Below are 22,590 nucleotides of genomic sequence, written 5' to 3'. Positions count from 1 at the left end.
TTGAACATCTGCACTGCAATTTTTAGCTCCATAGCCTGAGCCCTGTGACCCTAAGTCATCTGACCCAGGTCAGCTGCAGCCATGCTACAGGTCTTTTATTACAATGTAGGTGTATCTTATAGGGTATCTTAAAGTGATGCTAACCAAAGTGTGTGTAATAATTTCAAAGACACTTTAAAAGTAACCACTTTTGAAGACTGAAAGTAATACATATTTTTGGACCTACTATATTTCCTTCATAGGACAAGTGTAATAGTTCCTTAGGTATGCATACAGAGCTGCCAGTTGAATATGTGTTTGTGGGTATATATAAAAACTAAATTTGAAACGCATGGGATTGTGGGGTGAAGGGGCATAATTATTTGTATGTTCACTTTACTAAATTATAAGTGTATGCTTAAGTGAAGGGTGAGAAGAAATATCACCTTGAGTCTGCTATCCTTGATAGTGTTGAGTCATATGAATCATTCTGAAAATGTGATGCTAACCGTGAATGCATCTGATGTTTTCTGTAGCTGATTCTCAGCATGTAGTAACAGTATGTTTGGTGAGATTTAAATGAAACGAGTAATGCTTTTGCAGTGCTCAAAAATAATGTATTTTACCTTACTGTATTTTCATCCATATCTAGGAATAGAGCCCAAGTTAAACATCCTTGAAATTGTAAAGCCTGTAGAAACTGTGGAGGTAGTTATCGATCCGGATGCCCACCATGCTGAAGCTGAAGCTCACCTTGTTGAGGAAGCCCAAGTGATAACTCTAGATGGAACAAAACACATTACAACAATATCAGATGAAACTTCTGAGCAAGTGACTCGATGGGCTGCAGCACTGGAAGGCTACAGAAAGGAGCAAGAACGCCTTGGAATACCCTATGGTAATAAAACACGATGTTGAGTAGTTTGTATGTTTTTAATAATTGAGAATTATTTGATATTGGGTATTGTATAAGAGACAACATTTATTAAAGTGCTCAGATACTATGATGAGATTTCATATGCTATGGTGAGGAGTGCAGTACAAATAGCTTGATAGAGTAAGTAAAGTGGAGGTGGAACCATGGCTGATAGTTCCTTGGTAGAAGAGGGTAGGTTTCCTCCACAGCTTACTTATATTACAAATTTGTGTTTTCCCCTGGTCTATTGCATAAAGTAGTTTTAAAATATGTGTACTGGAAGATCAAGCTGTTTGTGTATGAATTTGACCTTGGGTCCAGTTCTCTGGTGTTCCTGACTCTCTTCAGGGCTCATTAAAGACAGTAGTAGTGGAGGATGTGGAGCACCAAGCAGTATCAGATTTGTATGAAAAGCCACACTTAGATTCAAGTACTTAAAGTACCTAATTTTTAAACTTCAATAATCTTTTCAAAAGAGGGTCACCATAGAAAAGACTAATTGTTCTAGCATTATAGAATATGGAATGTCTGTAAATGTGTTCTGGGAGCTAAATTGAAACTTTTTGTGTGAGACCTATGCCACACTTGAACCCTGGACTCTCCAGGTGAAAATTAACTGCGGTAAATCATTGTAATGTACTCTCCAGTGATATTGACGAAATCAACCTGTAATATGTAAACAAACTCCCATAAACTTGCCCCCCCCCCCTTTTTTTTCCCCCTTGTTGAGGAAGCCCAAGTGATAACCCTAGATGGTACAAAACACATTACAACAATTTCAGATTTGTTTGTCTTTTCTTGCCATTGTTTGGTTTTAGTAGTTGGAAAAAGTTAAATTCAGTCTCAGGTATTTACAAGGGAACAAGGTATTAAATTGGCTGATAGTCTTAACAGATTCTCAGAGAAATAACTGAAGCAATGGCTTCTGATTTGCTTTGTTTTGTTGATCCCTTTGACATACAAGCATTTCTGAATTCACTTTCATTGTGCTAGATATCTTGTTAATTGAGGGTTTGATACAAAAAGCTTAGGGATATTCATGTGAATATCTCTTGAAATTTCACAGCATGCCATCCATAATGCAAGAAGAAAAGTTACACTCTTCAACATAATACTAAAAACATCTAATGTTAAATAAACTGTTGTAAATCAACTTTATAGATTTGTTAGTATTAAAACTTTGCTTTCTCAAAGAAGAAAATCAGCATTGTGAATGTGACACATTGTAATTTCAAAGGTTTACAATTATTTTCCATTATGTAGGTGAGAATTTTCTAGAAAACAAAAATTGGCCTCTCTTATGACCAACCCAAGTAAAGACATTTTGGAATTCTCCTCTTGGTAGTAGAAATGTCTTAATCAAGTGAATGCCAAAAAGGATAGCTTTTAAATACCATATCAGATTTTCCTGACTTCATGGAATTGGAGAGAAAGGAGGCACTTGAGGACCTTTTGTATTCTGAATGTATTGTTGGTGCTTTATAATATATGCCTGCAATTTTTTAAATGAATTTTTATGATTCCCCAAAGATGAGATTTCATTTTGCCTGACCTTTCTATAAATGTGTATAAATTGCATTTCTGCTGGGAGTTGTTTTTCAGCTTCATCAAGGCTTTCTGAAATCACTTGCCTCTTTTGAGAATCCAGAGCACTTTGCAACAGACAGTGAGAGTTGTAGCTTGGAGTGAATAAATTTGTTAGTCTCCAAGGTGCCACAAGTACTCCTGTTCTTTTTGCGGATACAGACTACCATGGCTGCTACTCTGAAACCTGTAGCTTGGAGTAAAATCAAGCCCTGTTTTGTAGTGATATTGCAGACTCTATTCCTTCCAATTATTTGTTCTGACTAGTAAGCTAAAAACTAACCACCATCCAGGAATTTTCCACCCTTTAACCATCCCTGTTCTGTTTCTTCAGTTTCATTCTTGTCTAAGAGAAACATACAAGGTGTCCTCCACAGCTGTTTCTAGCTGTCATTTTCTCCTTTAGGCTATTTTTTGCTGGAAGCATGGAACAATCAGAAAATGCTAAATCAAAGGAAAAATGCCCCCAACTGCTTTTTGGAGCTGCAGTTTACCAAGAGGGACCTTAAGTGCATTGTATTTTCACTTTGAGAAGTCAAAGTTATTTCAGGAGACAAGGCAACAACAGAAGTAGATAATTTTTGGTGTTTTGGCAGACAGCTTACTTAGCCTTTTTAAGAAACAAGAAGCTCACTGTCTGGAGGTTCTTTGTGACTTCCAGGAGCTATGATGAGAACTCTCACCACCAGCAGCACCACCATTCCTTGGGCCTCCCCAGCTCTAGAATATTTCTTGGGATCTAAGTCTTAACCAGGAGCATTCTCATATTTCTTTTACTATTTCCGGGGACTAGTGTGCTGCAAATGCAAAGTTAGCTCTTTAATCAAAGTTAGATTTTTAAAACTCTGGCACTGCCTATTTTTCTTGCATTTTGTCAGTGGTCCCAGGTTCAGAACTGCTGAAGTGAGAGGTTTCTGCTGACCAACTACAAGATCCAGACCCTGTCGGGGAGAGTTTCATGACCAGTGGAAGTCACTGCTAAAGCATGTTGGTCTCAGCCATGAAACTCAAAAGCCCCTCAAGAAACCAGACAAGATACAGCTCTAGATACATCTTTTTCCTAGATGAGGGAATGAGGAGAGAACTTTCCTGATCCATTCTGTTCAGAAAATCACAGAAACTATATCTGTGTCAATCCATGATGCCAAGCTGTTTTTTGTTAGGGCTTTCCAGAGCTCTCTTGGGGTTTGGAGGATAAGCGGCTCTCATGTCCCAACGTAGATTCCAGAGTTATGCTGTGCTCACAGAAGCATTATTATGGAGTATAGTGTTAGCCTAAAGAACTTACAGGATATGACAATAGTAACAGGAAAAAAAATTGACCCTGCACGTGAAACAATTTTTGACAGCCATCTGTTCTAACCGTTCACCCAGTTGGCCTAGTTACAACAAGGCAAAAAAAACCAAAACTATTCATCCTTCTCCCAGAAAGGTTAGGAAGCTTAATGATGTTGCTTAGAACTCTCACTAGCCACCAATATCCTCAGCTCCTCGCTGGTTGCACACACAGTGTTACTGACCTAGATCTTGGTTGGGGAAGGGTATTCCATCCCAACATAGGGAAGGTTAATGATTCATATTGGAAGGAATGAAACAAAAAAAATTGGTAGAGAGAGCAATAGAGGGCTCAGAAATTTTCCGAGATGGCGAAAAGAAATGGTGATCCAAGTCAGAGGCTTGCCTAGCACTCCAGATACTGCACTGTCTCAGGCAAAGCCGTAGAAAGCAAATTAGCAAGTCCATAGGAATAGTTTTGTAGTGGCATCTTGAGAATCAAAATTGCTTTTGTGTTGTGGCTTTCCACACCTTCTACTATGTTCCCTTTTTGTTTCTCTGCAAAGAATGTTTGTGGCATGACCAGGCTTTGTTATTAAAACTTAAGAATTAGTTCTTTTTAAAAGAAGAAAAAAATTTAACAACTCATTCATATGACTTTTCAGTCATACTTGTTTCAATCACATGGGACAGTGTTTTTTCTGTGGTTCTTTTTATTGTTAGTCACTATAGGGAATAGTTCTGTAGTGTCTAAAATGGACAGGGTGGCACACCTTTTACAGTTATCAGTTGTTTAATATATTTTTCTTCTTTTTTCCTAGACCCTGTACAGTGGTCAACAGACCAAGTACTCCACTGGGTGGTATGGGTGATGAAGGAATTCAGCATGACTGACATAGACCTCAATACTCTTAGTATTCCAGGCCGAGAGTTATGTAGCCTCAATCAAGAGGACTTCTTCCAGAGGGTCCCTCGGGGAGAAATCCTTTGGAGCCACCTGGAGCTTCTTCGAAAATGTATGTGAGCTTTCTTAATGACTGATTTAGTTACTGTTTTTTTTCTGTGGAAAGATAAAGACAGTTGTGAATAGTCCAGGTTATTTTCCCACTTTCAATTAGCAGTGAAAGGGAGGGTGTCAAATACAAGATAAGGGAATATGTTATAATGAGAATACTTGCTGTTACGAAAAGAAACGTCTATATTTTAAATCTGGTTGGCCCATCTTTCCTCAAATTTTATTACTGTTAATCTAATACAGGAAGTAAGGTATAAGAGGTATGGCTCTTGCAACATACCTGAAAATTCCTGATTTATGTTTTTATTATTAGCTTTGGTTCATCTTCTGATTTGACAGTCTCATAATTAAATGTTAAGTGCCATTTACTATGTTGCAGTCTCACACAAATGTGAAAGTTACTAAGCTAATTCTTTAGCCCATATACACTGCAGCTAATCTATTGTGTATTCAATGTTTAGATACAATTAGGTAGGCTGATTTTCTGTCTGTGACACTGAAAAAAGTACATCATATAAGCAAAATAGAAAGTTTGTGTGGGTAAACACTAAAAAAAAAAAAAGCATGTGTAATATTCTAAAAGTACATTCGTGAAAATAAAGTGCCACCCCAGATGCCCAGAGGGACATAAAAAAGGCTGTGCATACTTCTTTCACGTGGGTGTTACATATTTACTCTTAAAAGTCATCATCTTTATTACACTCTACAACCTTTATGTTGTTTCTCTGCATTCCTTTCTTGTTTTCTCGGTTATAAATCCATTTGGCATTCAGTTGACTTATGGCGGTAAGGATTTGAATAAAGATTTAAATATTTTTCTTTTACTTGGCAGATGTATTGGCTAGCCAAGAACACTCTGGAGAAATAGCAACAGTTACTATTGATCAGCGTGAGTAGTCATGCCAGTAAATTATTAAGACAGGTGTTTGTCAACTAGAAATGTGGGTTCAGCACTCATGCTACCAAAAAGTCAGAAAAGCCACAGAGAAATAACACATCTTTTGCATGTTTTTCAACTTGAAAGCAAAGCTTTAATTTTTAGCCACTTTGAGAGTTTAATGTAATCAGAATTTTGAATTTCTAACTTTCTTATTATAATGATCAATTGACTTTACCATTATTCTGCACCATAAATATTTCACTTGTGTCACATTGTAATATCAGCTGTTCAGAACTGCATTCTTGGTGAACATATATCAGAAATCAGTTCTGTATTTAAAAAAAAGTAGCATATCTACTGCAATGCTAACACCAATTCCATTTTAAATGGTAGCAACAATTAAAATTATTCTTAAGGTGTAGGTTTATGAATATCCAGGTAGCTCTTCGGAGGGGAAATATTTTGAATTTTAATATTGATGTACACACACACGCTAGAACCTCAGAGTTATGAACATCAAAGTTACGAACTGACCGGTCAACCACACGCCTCATTTGGAACCGGAAGTACGCAGTCAGGCAATAGAGACCAAAAAAAAAAGCAAATACCATACAGTAATATGTTAAATGTAAACGACTAAAAAAGGGGGGGAATTTAAAAATGAAAAGAAGACTTGACACGGTAAGGAAACTGTTTTTGTGCTTGTTTCATTTAAATTAAGATAGTTAAAAGCAGCATTTCTCTTCTGGATAGTAAAGTTTCAAAGCTGTGTTAAGTCAGTGTTTAGTTGCAAATTTTTGAAAGAACAACCATTACGTTTTGTTCAGAGTTCCAAACAACCTCCATTCCCGAGGTGTTTGTAACTCTAAGGTTCTACTGTGTGTGTGTGTGTGTGTTTTTGTGTGTGTTTGTTCCCGCATGCATGCATCAGGTTGTTGTACCAACAAGTTATAATTATTGTTCTCCAATGTTTGCTCTTTCACAGCTGTGCAAATTATTCCAGCATCTGTACAGCCTGCTACCCCAACCACCATTAAAGTAATAAACAGCAGTGCAAAGGCAGCTAAAGTACAAAGAGCACCAAGAATCTCAGGAGAAGACAGAAGTTCACCTGGGAACAGAACAGGTATTTTCTCAATTTTATTTTAATGTAAACGTTGTAAATATTTAACAGTTAAATCACATGGTGAATTTGCAGAATACAGCCATATCCCTTACAGATATGATTTTGCCAAATTTTCTAAGGGCTGCTTACTTGGATATGAGGCCTGTAGGGAAAATCCAGGTGCGACAGGAAGTGCTGGTACAGTATGTAGCCCTCAGATCTTTTGAGTTAGTACTACATTAGTACTACGTTGATGGAAGTGCTATCTTGTAGATGAGACAAACGCAAGGTTGACCGTTGTCTTAAACGTGCCCCACTTCCTCCCACTCAATGCCATGTGCTCAGGTTTTTTCTCCTCCTGACTGGATCATTCGGGAAGGAAGCAGAGATTGGCAAATATGTTCCAGAATTCTAACCTGGCACTTTGCATACTGTTTGTTCAGTTTTCCTTCTTACTCTGCTGGTAACTTCATCAGTTGGAGACCTGCTAATCCCTATGAAGTGAAGGCACTTTTAGGAAAACTGCACGTTAGCTATGCAATTTAATTTCAGAATTCTCCTTAGATTTTCTTCATCCAAACTCTTTGTATCAGTTTCCCTGTTACCTTGCTTCTGTCCTCCAATATTGCTTTCCTTTCTGTCCCTTCCCCTCAGTTAGGAGTTGCTACTTCATCTGTCTCCAAAAAAACAAATCTCACCTCAAAACCACATTTAAGTTTTGCTTGATTGACACGCTCTGCAAAGTGCCTTGTGACAGTAGTCTAAAGATTTTCAAAAATAGGAACCTAGAACTGGGCTTCTAGGCCAAGACTTCAGTGAGAGCTTCTGGGTGTGCTGCACTTTTGAAAGATCAAGTCAACTGTTTAAGTGCCTAAACGTGCACTTAGATTCTAACTTACAATCTTGGCCACGGTATAACATAGATATTGAGCTGTCCTAAACTGAAGTTTATGAATTCTTAAAATAACTTCAGCTCTGTAGAAAATAACTTCTGTTTATCTTTAATGACCTTTTATCTCAATAGGAAACAATGGCCAGATTCAGCTATGGCAGTTTTTGCTAGAACTTCTTACTGACAAAGATGCTCGAGACTGTATTTCTTGGGTTGGCGATGAAGGGGAATTTAAACTGAATCAACCTGAGCTGGTTGCACAGAAATGGGGACAACGTAAAAATAAACCCACCATGAACTATGAGAAGCTTAGTCGTGCTCTACGGTAAGAAGCTCTACAACTAAATTATTTCATGAAATGGTTGTATACTTTTCTCTAACTGTAGTATTCTGCCAGTTATGTATGGTCTTTTGTGATTGCACATCAGTTAAAAAACAAACAGGTGTGGACCACCATGCCACCTTCTGTTGCCATTCTCATCAGCTGAGCAGGATGGGTCATTGGATGTATGAGTGGTTACCTTTAGAAAACAAATGGAAAATGCTATGATTGATAATCTTTGGATAATATGTTTAACAATTTCTTGGGGAAATAGTCAGTGAAACAGCTTTAGTTACAGAATTTAAGATGTATGTCTACACTGTATCTCACTGGCAGCGGCGTGTAGGGTATGTACAATGCTCTTGCCATTTTTTCCACATGCTAAGCAGCTTCATCATTTCTCGGGGCAGAGAGAACTTGCCCATTAAAAATCTTTTAATACAAATTTCATTTGGTAGCTTTGACCAATAAATACCACATTAAGGTATTGAAATTAACTTACACAGTAAAAAAAAAAAAAAAAAAAAACTGCAGTGTTTCTGGAACTGTGCAAAAAATGACACTGTCACATTTTGAGTACCATTGTTTTACCTCACCTACAGGCTTACAGCACCATTTGGCAGCTCCACATCATACTTCATCTAATTGCACATAAAATAAGCTTTCAGATCATGTGTGTAGGGTGGGTACATTAAACTCCAAAATTATGGCCCTTTTTGGAGATTTGCCACATGCCAAACTATTAGCAGAATTTCAGATTTTACATAGATTTTTTTTCCCTATTAAGTATCATACTTAAAATGCTCATATGTGCTGAAAAAGACAAGTTCAGGACCTCATTAGCATACTGTGAGAACAACACAAACTCAGACACACAATTGATAAGAAAATAGCTCGTGCTTTGTTTGCAGCCAGCATCACCATCTGATATGTTGAACTTTCACAAGTCAAGAAAACTGAAACGCTTCAACTAAGCTATTTTCCTTCATCTGGGTTTTGTAGTCTGAAGCCATTAGATATTGTGCTCCCAAATCATGTTAAGGGTCGGATTTACAAAAACATTTAGGTAGCTAAATATATGGGCTTAGGGCCATAACTTTAGACTGCTACTTTAGCAAATTCTGTCCTGTATTTTAAAAGAAAGTGCACAATAACTTTTCATTAAAACATTTTTTCAGAGTTAACAAAGTAATAGATTTTATGCCACTAAAAATATTGTCAATAGAATTGATTAGGCACATTTCCTATAAAATAAGATATAGGAGGCATTTTTGGGAAAGGTAGGTGAACAAGTTATCTTTCATGATTTAAATGTACTGAATCTGTTTTAAAAAAAAAATTACTAAGCTGAACTTTGAATATTTCACCTTCTAATTTGGAGTACAAAATTTAAGTAAAATTTGAAAAATTAGTAAATATCTATCTTTTAAATCCACTACAAACAGTTACTGTATGTCCTGCGCATTGTTTAAACAGGTATAATTTAACGGGTCCTATATGTATGAACACACCCCTTGCGTTAACAGGCCCAGTGCGTGCCATTGTGGCATTTCTGCAGCTCCAGTATTGATAGGCATCCTTTGACACATCCATAGATAACAATTTCTGCATAGTTATGGGGGATTGGCTCTAGTGACATTAGCTTAGGTATCAGTTCTCCATTGTATTTGGCCCAGTTCATGTTCTCTTGTAAGAGCAGTGTGGGATTGTAGGAGTTTCAAGCCACGATGTGGAGGCAGGCAAAGTCAGGCTTTTTTGGATGTGGTAGCGCAATGCATCATTTGTTGGGGTCAGTCCCCTAGTGATCGACGCTTTGAGAACTTGTCGCAGCTCTCCTCTTTAAGTAAATTGTTCATGTTGCAGATGAACTTTTCTGCTGAAATGATTTTCATTCTATAGATCATCCTTCCCTAAGTTTCTTAGGAATCTGTCTTTCTCCATAAATATTGTCCAAGCTGTTTTCTTGCTGTGCCCAGCAATATGGGAAACTGTATCGAAGCCTGTCAGTGCCTGGAAAGAAAGTATTGTTTCTATATCTGCTTGTGGAAATACAGGCAGAAACTTCTCTTGAATAATATGCACAGGAATTTATCCCGGGGGGAAGGGTTGGTGTTGGAGCCTTCATCACAAATTGCTGTGAGGCATTTTCTCATAGTGTGCCATTAACAAAAGAAAAACATCAATGCTGACACAACAACACAGTCCGCATCTGTGTGCATGCAGTGTTGTACAATCCTAGTGTCTGCCTCTTTGAGGTCAGTTCGTAACTCACTTATGTCTACAGTTAGGTTGATGATTTAACTGTACTGTCCTCTTTAAAGCCTTCGGATAGGACAATTGGTTTGTGGAGCATTGGTTAGGAGTTTGTCATAGAAGAAGCAAGCCAGATCCAGCCTTATTTTCTGAGTGGGCCAAGAAGTCTGGCCAGCAGTTGGGTAGTGGAACAGGTCTGTTCTCATATGACTTTCTGAATTGGCCTACAAGCTTTTGAATGCGTCTGTTGTATCATACCTTAATAGAATCTGGTGTGAATCTGTTAAATGTTACATCAGTCCTGCTGAAATGCTGTCCAGAATGAAGAACTAACTTAACAAAAATGTTGCAAGGTCACCAAAGGTACATGGAAGAGGTGTTGCCATTGCTGTTACACATGCTTGCCAGGAATCATCAGACAGGATGTACTATCAGGTGTTATCTCATGAGGACAAGAGATGCCCCTGGTTAAAGCACCTATCATAGCAGACTTATTTCCAATGCTAAGATACCCTTTACCTCAGAAAGAATAAGTGGAATTGGCATTAAGTCATGACGCAATATTTTGTGCATATCCACCATCCTTCCTGCATTATAGCAGTAATGATGTGCTGTGGTGTGAGACAATCAGCCTTTATTTTGACTACCTTGTCTTTGCTTTGCTTTTTTTCCCCCAACTGCATAGAGGGAGAAAAGCTTCCGACACCTTGTCTTTTTCAGGTCACGGAACTTGATATGGGCACTTTGCTCCTTTAGCATCATAAGCCTTTTCTGAACAAAGGCGCTCAGTTGCTCCTGTTCATGTATTTCTGCATTCAGCAGAGCTTCCTGATTCATTTCTGTAGCTAAATCCTTCATTGCAACATTTTGTAGTGTGTTGGAGGCTGGCTCACTAGTGAATAATTTGAACCTTTGAAATGTCATTAACACTTTATTTTCATCAACATGATCATGGTTCTTTCATGCTGCTGTGGATTCAATGCAAGTCGAATGGTCATCAAATCCAAAACTAAATAATTTTCTGGTTTGGGCTGCAATTTGGGCACACAGATTATAGGAGAGAGCCCATCTACTGAGTGCTGGGGCTGATCTTGTGATATCTAGAATTCCTTCTCTTTTACAAGTGGTATTGACCCACCCTTGGAAGTGGTCCGGATCTACCTGATTGAATCTGTGGTTGGAATCTTTCAAAACTCAGTTGCCCGTATGTAACTTTTAAATTATCTCCAGAGGGAGCCGGTTCATTTCTGCTGAGTACACAGGTGCTCATCAAGCATAATTTGTGTGATCATACCAGTGAGAGAACAGAAGCATTTTTTTGAAAGCATACAGGTAAAGCTCCCAAGTTCCATTCTGTTGAACTCGGTTGAAGAATAGGAGGATACACACCATATCTATGTACTGCCACCAGGACTGGAAATTGGGATGGCTTTCCATGCTGCTTAGCACAAGTGATGCTATATGGTCATGAAAACTGGCAGATGACAGAACAGACACCTTAGTTATTGTAATCTTGCAGGGGTTTTTCTCTGAGTTTCTTGTCAAGTTGCTGTAGCTAGCTCAGAAGTTATTTGGTAATAATAGTGGCCATATTATTTGTAGAGCTATCTTGTGAGCATGAGTGGCTTTTGCATAAATTTTACCAGCAATTACACACGCTCTCATTTGTCTGCCTAAAATTCCACTTTCAGTCACACACTCGACAATCCAGAATCCTGAATATGCTGAAGTGCCCAGCACTTTTAGGAAGTTCGTTGATATGTGCAGACTTCCTAAGAATGGAATCAGGATAACCTTATATTTTGGCACAATCCATTTTAGTGCCATCAGACCAGGGAAGAGTGCTTGATACACAGTCCTGATTACATGCTTCTGTTGACGATAATGTGCAAGTCTTTTCACAACAGTACTCAGTGTATCAACTTCATGAGTTTGGGGACTGAACGCTAAGCATGTAACCATATTTAGTTAATGGGGAATTATTGTTACTGCGCTTTTCATTAAAACTTGTCCAGCCAGATTTTGGATTTTCAAATTGACATTTGAGGAAAAATGCTATCTCTTGTGCTTGAGCTTTCAAAGTCATTTGGCAGCCATTTGTGTCCATTAAATCTTTCTTCTAGGACATCCTCAATGAATTTTGGTTCTGTTGTACCTTCTGTGATATTAGTAGGAAAGATGGCGTTAATTGCACCTGGATCATTTAAAGTAGCCTGACTTGTTGGCTCAGTGTCCTGTAGGTCCTCTCTGCCACGCTGCATACATACTATGTGGCAAGAAACGTGTTTTGCCAGTTAAGTGTACACTCATTTGTATCAATGTTATCTGCAGTGAAATGGATAAATCTTCCTTTATCCTTGGGCTGGTCTTCACTATAGAGCTAAATTGACGCTGCTGCAATAGATTTAGCGGGTCTAGTGAAGACATGCTCAGTCAATGGGAGAGCCCTAGAGAGAAGAGGTCTATATTTATGTTGGTGAATAAAATAAATCTTTATCAAGATCTTACAATGAGAAAAAGAACCTACCCTTTAGCACCACAGTATCCTCCAGGGTGATCATTGGGTGGGCAGGTGGGTGGGTGGGCTTCATACACTGAATATTGCTCTGTTACTTTGCACTGATTTTTTTTTTCTTTTTCTCATTTAAGGTACTACTATGATGGCGATATGATCTGCAAAGTACAAGGCAAGAGGTTTGTGTACAAATTTGTCTGTGACTTGAAAACTCTTATTGGCTATAGCGCAGCAGAGCTGAACCGGTTGGTCACAGAGTGTGAGCAAAAGAAACTGGCAAAGATGCAACTCCATGGCATTGCACAGCCAGTCACAGCAGTAGCACTAGCTACTGCATCCCTGCAAACTGAGAAAGACAATTAAGCACAAGAACCTGAAAGTGGGAGCCTGAGGCCTTTCTTATATACCCAGAGCAGTTATCTTTATCAGAATCGGAAACTTCTTTTTATTCCTTGACAGTACAATATGATGCATGATTTTCTACAAAGAACTGAGACTCCCATAAATTTGGATCTTTAACACACTGAAATATATGCTATGTTAAGGGATCACCACAACTTCTTCAATATGAAGACAGACCCACTGTGTCATGTAGTCTGCTGAAATTGGTGAGGAAAGCTGAACTGGTTCATGTTGTATGTCCAGCCCTACAAAATATTTTTTGCAGCATTTTAAGAAAAGTGAAGCATTTACAGGAAACAGACTGGTCAATAGTTTAAATTCAGCCCTTTCTGATATTTTTTATTCTTTATTGAACTACAAAATGGAATTGGATGCTTACACAGTTAAAGCAGGAGCTGCCCTTAAACATGCCTGTTAATCTCATCTAATCAAGCAGAGCAGAAAGAACAGACACATTAAAAAATAATAGAAAGCATCAAGTCCTTAAGACAATTTCTCTGTTTATAAGCAAAGAAAACTAAGAATAGACTAAACTCAAGATCAGTGCTGAAGAAAGAGATCCATATTTAAGTCTGGCTTAGATCAAAAGCCAGTTATGAGTATTTCATTGTAATGTGTAGCTAACATGCATATACAAGGGCAAGTTCTTAACTTCTGAAAAATGTTATGCTGGCTACTCAGCAAAAGAAAATTAATAAAGATTTTCCTGTTTTTCCTGTCAGGTGATTAAAAACTTGAAAAGGTATCCCTCACCCAAAAAGAAGTTTTTATTACTCTACGCTGCAGAGTATATTAGCCAATACTCCTTATACCTGCACTTAGTTGATCTTGATGAACTGAAGACTTAAGTTAATCACATTCAGCAGTCCTTTTCTGTTTAGAAACAAAATGAGTTGCAAATAAGTTTATAAAAATCTGAAGTTTGACTTCCAGATTATTGTACAGTTTTCCCTATTAAAATATGAAAAAATATAGTTTCTTATTTAAAATTAGTTTCTTTCCAAACTTCAGATAATGTTTTAAGGCCTCAGAAACAAAACTACACATTCCTGAGACCTAAGCAGGACACAGTTAAGGGTTTGGATACATTTTTCGAAATATATATAATTGGAATGTATCCCGAATCCAGAGACTGGTATTAATACTTCTTCATTCAGGCATATACATGTTAATATGTACAAAACTGTGTCTCCATGATTTGTGAGCTTCTCCATTAATGACTTGCTAGACTTCTGTTAGTCTGAATAGAGCATTTTTTACTTTTTGCCCCTTTGTTTAAACAGTATGAATATTGTGTTGCCATGCATTTTTGCTGTTCTTGCAAGCAGATTTTTTTAAAATAAGGAACCATCAGCAGAAGCTGTGGTGTCAGTTGACAAGTAGTAAAAATATAATTGCATAAGAGAAAATCTTTAGTACCATGTTGAAAGATCAAGTTACTCTTAAAACTTTTAAGTCAAGAATTTGGCTAACCTGACAGATGCTTAATGTAAAATGTAGTTAAACGGAGTGGTGGGAGCACTATGTTGTTGCTGTTGACAAGTAAAGAGAAGCTGGCTTTCAAGGAATTGGAAATATGTGAGACTTGTATATTTTTAGGGTTTATTTTTTAAGGGTACATCTGGGGGCTGAGGTATTTTTTCTCGGTGGAGGGGCATCTCCATGCCCCTCCTGTAGGCCTAAGGATCTCATGCCGTTTTGGCCATCTACCATTTAAGTCTCTCTAGCTGCCATCTCCACCATTGTAGCTTTCTCTTGGCAGATTCCTCCAGTGACTTTTAATTTACCATTCTTGAATTACTGAAGCACTCCCTCATTTGCCAAAAGGCTGAGCATGCTGCTTCTGAACGATGTATTAGCTTGATAAGAAGCTACACAAATCCTTTTAAGTCCTTAACAAATCCTTAAGTTACAGATATGGGTAAATCAGTCAGAAGTCAAGTCAAATGTCTAACTTGTATGACTGTTATAGTACAGTTGTAGCACATTTTCACTATTTATCAAGCATTTGAAATCTCTTATGTAAATAGCTGAGGTCACTATCTTGCTTATGAAAGGGAATATTAGGCTGCAAGTTGTGTAGCTAACAACTTTTTTCTGTGTCCAGAATTCCATTTGTGCAGCTCTGTTCAAGACAAGGATGACACTGTAAATACAGGCCACAATTCAAGTAGCTAATTAATAAATGTGATACAACTGCCTCTTAGAACACTGCTCAATCTTTCTTGCAGAGGTCTAAAATACTGCAAGTGGGCAGAGAAAGGAAGGGTTCAAAACGGTGACCTACCAAATCAGTCTAATGGAGGATGAATTAATATCAAAGCTAATAAGTAAAATTGATGCTTTACCCTTGAATATACACAAAATGAAATAAAACTATTAGGAAAGATGGCATCAAAACTTCCCATGTAAATACATCTCATTATTTTGAAGCCCTTTAATTTAGTAAATATGATTATCCCTTTTGGGTTTGTTTATATGCATTTTATTTCCTGGTAGGATCTGCTGCTCTTCTACCATGTTCTTTTCATTAAAAAAGGACCAATGCATTTTTCAAACAGCATAAGGCTGTTGTCAAATGTCCTGTAGCTAAGAGAGAAATCTGACTAACTTGATGTCTTCAATTAAATAAAGGATGTAGAATATTATATGTCAATATAATTGTTTTGTTGCTGCCAGAAAAAAAAGTATAATCCCAATTTTTTGTAAAACAGGGGTTTTGCATACATTTTTACTCTTTAAATAAAGACACTTATACTCTGCTAATAATTATGTATTACTTTTGTTTTGAATTTTTTTGGTAATTTTACATGAAACAATTATTTTCTATTTTTACTCTGATAAAATATTTGTGCATAAAATGTCAACATAGTAAAATAAAAAAAATAAAACTGTTGCACAGCTTATGTTTTGGTGATGATTCATTTGTTTTTCAGAATAGCTTCCACAGCTTTTTTTAAAAAGCTAGTTTTAAAGATAAGTAGTATGCCCAATTTCATCTTCAACTACTAGAGAGCACAAGAAAAGAGGCAAAAATTAGCTTCAAGCTCTCTTCAAAACAGATTTTCTTCACCTTAATATTAAAACATCTTTGTACTTGTGCTAGAACTACAACCTACAGAGTTTGTCTTCAGCAGGTTTGGTTTTGTGACACGTTTCCTGTTTGTGCTACAAACCCCCTCAAAACTACAAGAGCATGAGATGGATTCAGTATACATCCACGATGGAATTAATTAGAATGTGACTGCAGAACCTTTTCTGGAAATCTTTCATGGAAGGATGTTCTATGTATGTGTGCAGATTAATATGAAAAGGGCCAGTTTCATTTTAGTTTGAGTTAACATATGTAAAATATGCTACTTATGCAAATATTACATATGTTACATTTTTGTTGTTGTTGCATGTATGCTGTATTACTGGTTGGTGATACTTGAGCCAGAAAGAACACAGCTTGACTTTTTTAAATTCCAGGAGTTTCTGTGCGGATGATAGTAGCGAAATATATTTTACTTTTAAACTGAGTAAAGCTGCAATGGCACTTTCTGAGAAACAAGTATAGATCTTGGCAATGCCAATTTTTTAATGCACTCACTTTTTGGAGTTCAACCATACTTTAAATACTTAACCCTTTTTTTTTTAATGTGGCTCTTTCTGTGCCCGAATTGTTCTCTTTATACTTTTGTTTTGTAACTACGTGAAACGTGTTGGATCTGATTTTTATATTACCTCAGAGGTGTAAAAGGCCTTGTTAAAGAGGTTGCTCATCAATGCTTTCATATCTTATGGCACACATCACCTACATGCTGTATAGCTTTGTATGATCTGGAGAAAAATCTATATCCTAATTAAAACATACCTCCAGATCTTCTAAATCAGCATAGTACCAACACAACCAACAAACTATGCTGATTTACACCAGCTGAGGATTGGGCCTGTATTAGCTAGGGTTTAATCTTTTTAATAATATTACAAACAGTTCTCATCTTCCTGTTAAAAGAAAAAAAATGAGTGTCACAGAGTTCTTTGTCCTTTTAGAGCAGGGATTCTCAACCTTTGTCTTTCTAAGCCCTCCCACTCCACCCCATCCCCAATGCTAGAAAAATTCCAGGGCTCAGGGCTTCTGCCCTGGAGCCCTCCCCAGCCCAGCCTGGCACCTTACCTGGGTGTATTTTGCCTTCTATTTTGGGGGGCCAGCTCTGCATGGTAGGGCCAGGGGAGGGAGCGCCACCTCCACCCCAATTCACATCAGCATGCCACCCAGCCTGTCTGGGTTGCGGGTGGGGCATAGCTAGAGGCTATGTGCAGGTAGCTCAGGGTGCAGGGAGGGGGGTAACTGGGGGCTGTGTTCTGGGGGAGGGCCCCCCTGTGGTCACTGCTCCCCCAGGGAGACAGATCTATCCCCTTCCCCCCCCCCCCCGGCAGCTTTTACTGGCTTTGCGAGCCGTCAAAGGGGGCTGGGAGCTGAGGAGCAGCTGCAGCCCTGAGCACCAGCAGCAGACAGGGTAGCGCTGTGGCTGACCGCTCCATGGTACTAGCCAGAGCAGCACCCACACTGCCCGGCTCTGGCTTCCAGTCTCTGACCAGGGCAGGACCTTGGTGAGAGAGGGGTGAAGCTGCTTCTGGGACTGCCCTGCTCTGGTTAATGCACTGCAGACTGGGGGGGAGCAATGTCCCTTGTGCCCCCTTCCCACTCTGCCCATGGTCTCTGGGCTCACAGACCCCCTGAAACTGGCTGGAGGCCCCCTGGACCTCCAATTGAGAACCACTACTTTAGAGGAAAGGACCAAATCCCCAGTCTGCCAATGTCAGGGGCTTGATTCAGCCTGGTGAGAGACATCTGTGACTCGTTAGGTCATTACTAGTTGCAGCTGGGGTGGGCTGGGACTGTTGGTCAAGAGAAGGAGGAATGCTTAGGGAGAAGAGTTTTACAGGGGCCTCTGGCTGGCAGGGGGAAGGCTGCCTAGGCAGTGACACCTGAAAGGGGATTGTGTGAGGTAGGCCTGTCAGAAGAGGGCTCCAGTGAGGGTGACCAAAAGGGTTGCACAGAAACCAGAACAGCCCAGTAAATTATCTCAGGTTGGAGAGGAGTCCGGGGAGCGTGCTCCTGGCTGAGACATCAGGAAGTATGATGCTTGAGGAAATGGAGATGGCCAGGACTTGGCAGTATGTGAGTCTGTTTTGCTGTTTTGTTTTAAGTCTTTTCTGTTGGATTGTGTTTTGGGACCCAGAAGACCCTGGGTATCCTGATAAGATATTTAATTGTGTGTGCGCATGCATGCTTGAGGGGCTGGGTCTATCAGTCTACTACTAAGGGGCAGCAGGAAGGGAACCTCTCCCTTGACATGAAGTGGAGTACTGTTACAGTGAGACTTAGCTGAGGAAAGTGAGTCAAAGGGTCGTCTGTAATGAGTGTCAATTTGCATGTTTCCATTTTCCAAATGCTCTGTAAGTAGACACTAGTGGTATTGTAAGAAACAAAGCAAACATAAATCCAAGCTTAGAAAACGTTTTAATGATCTATGGCCATATACACATAGGCTCATTCCTGCTGTTGGCTGATCATATACATGTAACCTTTATGCTACTTTACTAATGGGTTCAATATATCTAGGGTCTCTCTTGATAAACAACTAAACCAGCTAAAGCCACCACCATGAAACCCGAGAAAACTAAATGTACCCTCCCTGGTCATCCTTAACATGCAAAACGGCCTCTCTCACAAGCACTCCAAGACTGTGTACAGACAAGGAAACTATTTTTAGGGGAAAGGAAACACAGCCATAATCATGGGAGAACGCAGCAACAGAATATATGGAAATAGAGTGTAAAATACCCACCCACCCCTTTCAGTAATTGGCAGTAGTGCATCTAACTCCCTTCTCACCTGCCAGTGAAAATGTCCCACAGGTGATAGTTCTGTGACTGCACCACGGCACCCTTCCACCAAACCCTACTCACAGTTGGGATCAGCAAGTAGCAGTAATCCAAGTGCCTCTTTCCAGGTCTGTCTCCAGTCCCAAGGGAGTGGCACCGCTGTTTAACCCAGTTTACTAACTCAGCTTTATTAAATTGACAGGGGAGTGTGCTAATTTTGATGGAATATATGGGCCCAAAGAGTTAAAGGTGACTGTGTTACAGTACAATATGAAATAGATTTTTAATGATGTTTGCCATGGTACTTTCAACCTTTTATTTAAGATACAGAAAAATATGGAAAAACACAGCATTTGAAATGGATTTTCATTTTCACAATAGTCCTTGTTCCTTTTAGCTGTAGAAAGTTCTAGGAAAAAAACAGCCTCAGTCTGACTGTCTCTTAGAAGGTATTAAAGATGTTACTTTGGAGGAACTTGTCCTTTGGGGAAAAAGAGAAGTTAGTTGAGATGGGCTGGAGCTGTTAAAATACTATCACATTTTCTAGAAGACGAAACAAGACAACTCCACACACAAAAAGGGAAAGAGAATAACAGCAAAGATAGCAAATGCAGCTTCTGTCTATGGTGCTGACTTTCTCTTGCAGCCTCACTTGTGGCGAAACACAAGCATGGCACACAATCTATCTAGCCACTTTGAGACCTGGCAAACTTGTATGAGTATCAGGCTGTTTAGGACATGGCTTTTAATTGCCTCTTTGGTCATGGGCTCACAGTATTGTTGCAAGATAAACAGTCTTAGCTAGCTAAGCCACACTCTTTGGCAATGTCTACGCTATGCAGCTTTTAGCGACATGGCTGTGCTGCTACAGCTGTACTGCTAAAAAGGCCTGCAGTGCAGCTGCTGTTTATTAGCAGGAGAGAGCTCTCCTGTTGCCAAAAAACTTCCAGCCCCAAGGATTGGCGTTAGTGTTGCCAGTGTAGACAAAGTCTTATTAAACAGATGCCAAAAGAAAAGGGACAGGAAAGAAAAGGGGTAATGTGATGGGGAAAGGACACACAGTGTTTGGGGGTAAAAAGTGTCACATCCCAGCTGGTATTTGGGATTCATATGAAGCTCGTGGAAATGTCATCTGGGTCCCTCTCTCTGGCCTGGGTCTGGTCAGCACCTCCCTTGGGATTAGGATGATGGAAGGCCCAACAGTGTCATAGTGGATTCTGGAGTTCTGGTAGACTGTGAAGGTGGCAGCCATGATGGCAAAGCTTGCTCCTTCCTGTTACCCGTCTTTCAGTCAGCCAGCATCTGCTAATACTCCCTCCCCCCAAAGCTTTTTTTCAGGACCACAAAGGGGTGTGATGGGCATAAAAGACCATCCCCTCATTATTTTGTTCACCATTTAGACTTAATATCTGACATGCCAATTTTGGTCCATTGATGTCCAGTCCCACACTTCTCTTGTTTACCAGGCATGATTATAACACAGTCCTTGAGTTATACCTATAGGCCTTTTTTGTTTGAACTACCCTAGTCTGTCTCCTTTTTGCACCTTTTCCCATTAGTGCTCATTGTTGTAGTTTACTGTGACATTTTATAAATTCTCACGCTTCAAAGTGGCGCTTTCAATGAGGGTAAATCTGTAGGACCAGTTATTATAACAGGGCCCTCACCAGAGTCCACTTAGCTGTGCTGCTATCCTCTGTACTGTCTCTTGGCACAAAATCCCTCTGGGAGAGGATCCAAGAATGTTTAGAACTCTTGAGCAGAGTCCTGGCCGCTTAAAAATGAGCTCTTTGCCACATAGTACGAGTTATTTTCCTTCTCCGGGAGCCCACTACCCACCCAAATCCAAGTTCCCCAATAATTATGATTTTCTAAGTGTCACTAGAAACTAGTGTCACTAGTAACAACTATTACTCTTGGGGGAATTCTGCGCCACTATGCAATGCAAAATTTGCACAGAATTAATGTTCTGGGCAGAATTTCATTTTCTTGCAGATTTGGTACTGCAAAGCTACTGGCCACCACTAGGGGCCACTGGATCCCGCAGAGTCTGGCTCCCCGGCTCACAAATAGAGAATGGAAGGCAGTGAGGGAAAGCTGGTGGATTCCCAGGAGCTGCAGTTCCTGGCACACCCTGGGCTCTGTCCCTGCAGTGAGCAGAGCACCCAGCCTGGCAGGAAATGAGGCTCTGCATACTGTGGCTGCCAGACCTGATCTTCATCTGCCCAGGGACAGAAGCAGGCATGGGAGACCCTGCTCTCACAAAGGGTGATGAAGGGTGGGACCACACTGCATCCCCTGTGTGGACAGTAACGAAGCTGTATGCAGCGGAGCCTGTGGCTGGGCTCTGGCTGGAGAAAGGAGTGTTGGCATCTGCGCTCATGGCTGGGCTCTGGGGGCAGGGGATTGCTGGAATCTGGACCAGGGGGGCCCTGCACAGCTCCCTCCAGCAGTCCCCAAATGCCCTCTCCCAGTACACACACACACATGCACTCCTCCAGTACTCCCCAAACACCCCCTGCAGCATCTCCAAAATACCCTCTCCCAATACACACACACACACCTCTCCAGCACCCCTAAACATTCTCTCCCAGTACACATACCCCTCCAGCACCCCCAACTCTACCCCTCCTCCAACTGCCCCTGGCTGTATCCTCTATTTAAGAACTTGAAATATGGTAATCTTATGGGAGCAGGGCAAAAAAAGAGAATCGACTAAAAGACCAGGGGGCCAGAGCTTTTCCCCAAGATGTGCCCAGCTGGCACGTGTGACACACCCAGACTGAGACCGACAAAAGCGTAAGAGAGAAACAGGAACTGGGTTGTCGTAGGGGTTTCTTTAACTCTGTACTCTGGGGGAATCTTTTTTGTTTTCTGTATTGTTACAGACATACTTGCTTTCAGGTGTTTTGAAATAAATAGCCAAAATAATTTAAATGGATGTGATTATATTGTGTTATTTTGACAAAATATGCAGAATTTTAAAATAATGTGAGCAGAATTTTTGATATTTTGGTGCAGAATTCCCCCAGCAGTAAACTGTGGGTAGATGACTGGTGCAAATAACACTTTCTATGGCACCACTTTTCCGTCTTAACCAATAGAGAGAATAGAGAGAACTTTTTCCCTCTGGAGCTTCTGGCCATAGGGCTTATATTCACGTTTATTTGTTATATATGTCATGAGTTCTGACTCAAATGCTTGGTAAACTAAACAGATTTATTAGCTCACCAAGTACTCTGTAATGGCATATGTATCTGGCACAAAGTGACTCTTAATCTTGGATGCTGTGTGTATGCATTTAGCTGACAATCATGGTACTTCCATACTGCTACAGATTATTTCAGTTGCTGTGCTGTTGGTGTGAATGTCTGTGAACTCCTGTCCTGGCTCCCTATGCTAAGGCAGAGCATGCTGGACAGAGGGGAGAGTATGTACTCAAGAACTTGTGAGTTTGTGTTTTGCGCTTTTCTCCTGGACCATATACACTATGCTCCCTCTGTTGGCAGAACTAGTGAAGTGGCTTCATTACCTATCATGGTGGCAGTATTGCTTTAGAACTACCTGCTAGGGGCGTA

The 22,590-nt window shown here is 39.8% G+C and overlaps 1 protein-coding gene across 2 annotated transcripts in view; it reads left to right on the top strand.

Moving 5' to 3' along the window:
- The window catches only part of GABPA (GA binding protein transcription factor subunit alpha), a 39,721-nt gene extending 23,677 nt beyond the window's left edge, over window positions 1–16,044 (top strand). For both annotated transcript variants that reach the window (XM_077819766.1, XM_077819774.1), the window contains exons 5-10: window positions 632–877; window positions 4,576–4,770; window positions 5,602–5,658; window positions 6,635–6,775; window positions 7,779–7,971; window positions 12,871–16,044. In XM_077819766.1, coding sequence (XP_077675892.1) covers window positions 632–877; window positions 4,576–4,770; window positions 5,602–5,658; window positions 6,635–6,775; window positions 7,779–7,971; window positions 12,871–13,099 — 1,061 coding nt within the window. In that variant the 3' untranslated portion in view covers window positions 13,100–16,044. The remainder of the gene's footprint in view (window positions 1–631; window positions 878–4,575; window positions 4,771–5,601; window positions 5,659–6,634; window positions 6,776–7,778; window positions 7,972–12,870) is intronic.
- Window positions 16,045–22,590: the final 6,546 nt, after the last annotated feature.

Source organism: Eretmochelys imbricata, chromosome 1 (genome assembly GCF_965152235.1).
Source record: "Eretmochelys imbricata isolate rEreImb1 chromosome 1, rEreImb1.hap1, whole genome shotgun sequence".
NCBI lineage: Eukaryota > Metazoa > Chordata > Testudines > Cheloniidae > Eretmochelys > Eretmochelys imbricata.
The sequence above is the reverse complement of the archived record's forward strand: the minus strand, read 5'-3'. Positions and strand labels throughout refer to the sequence as shown.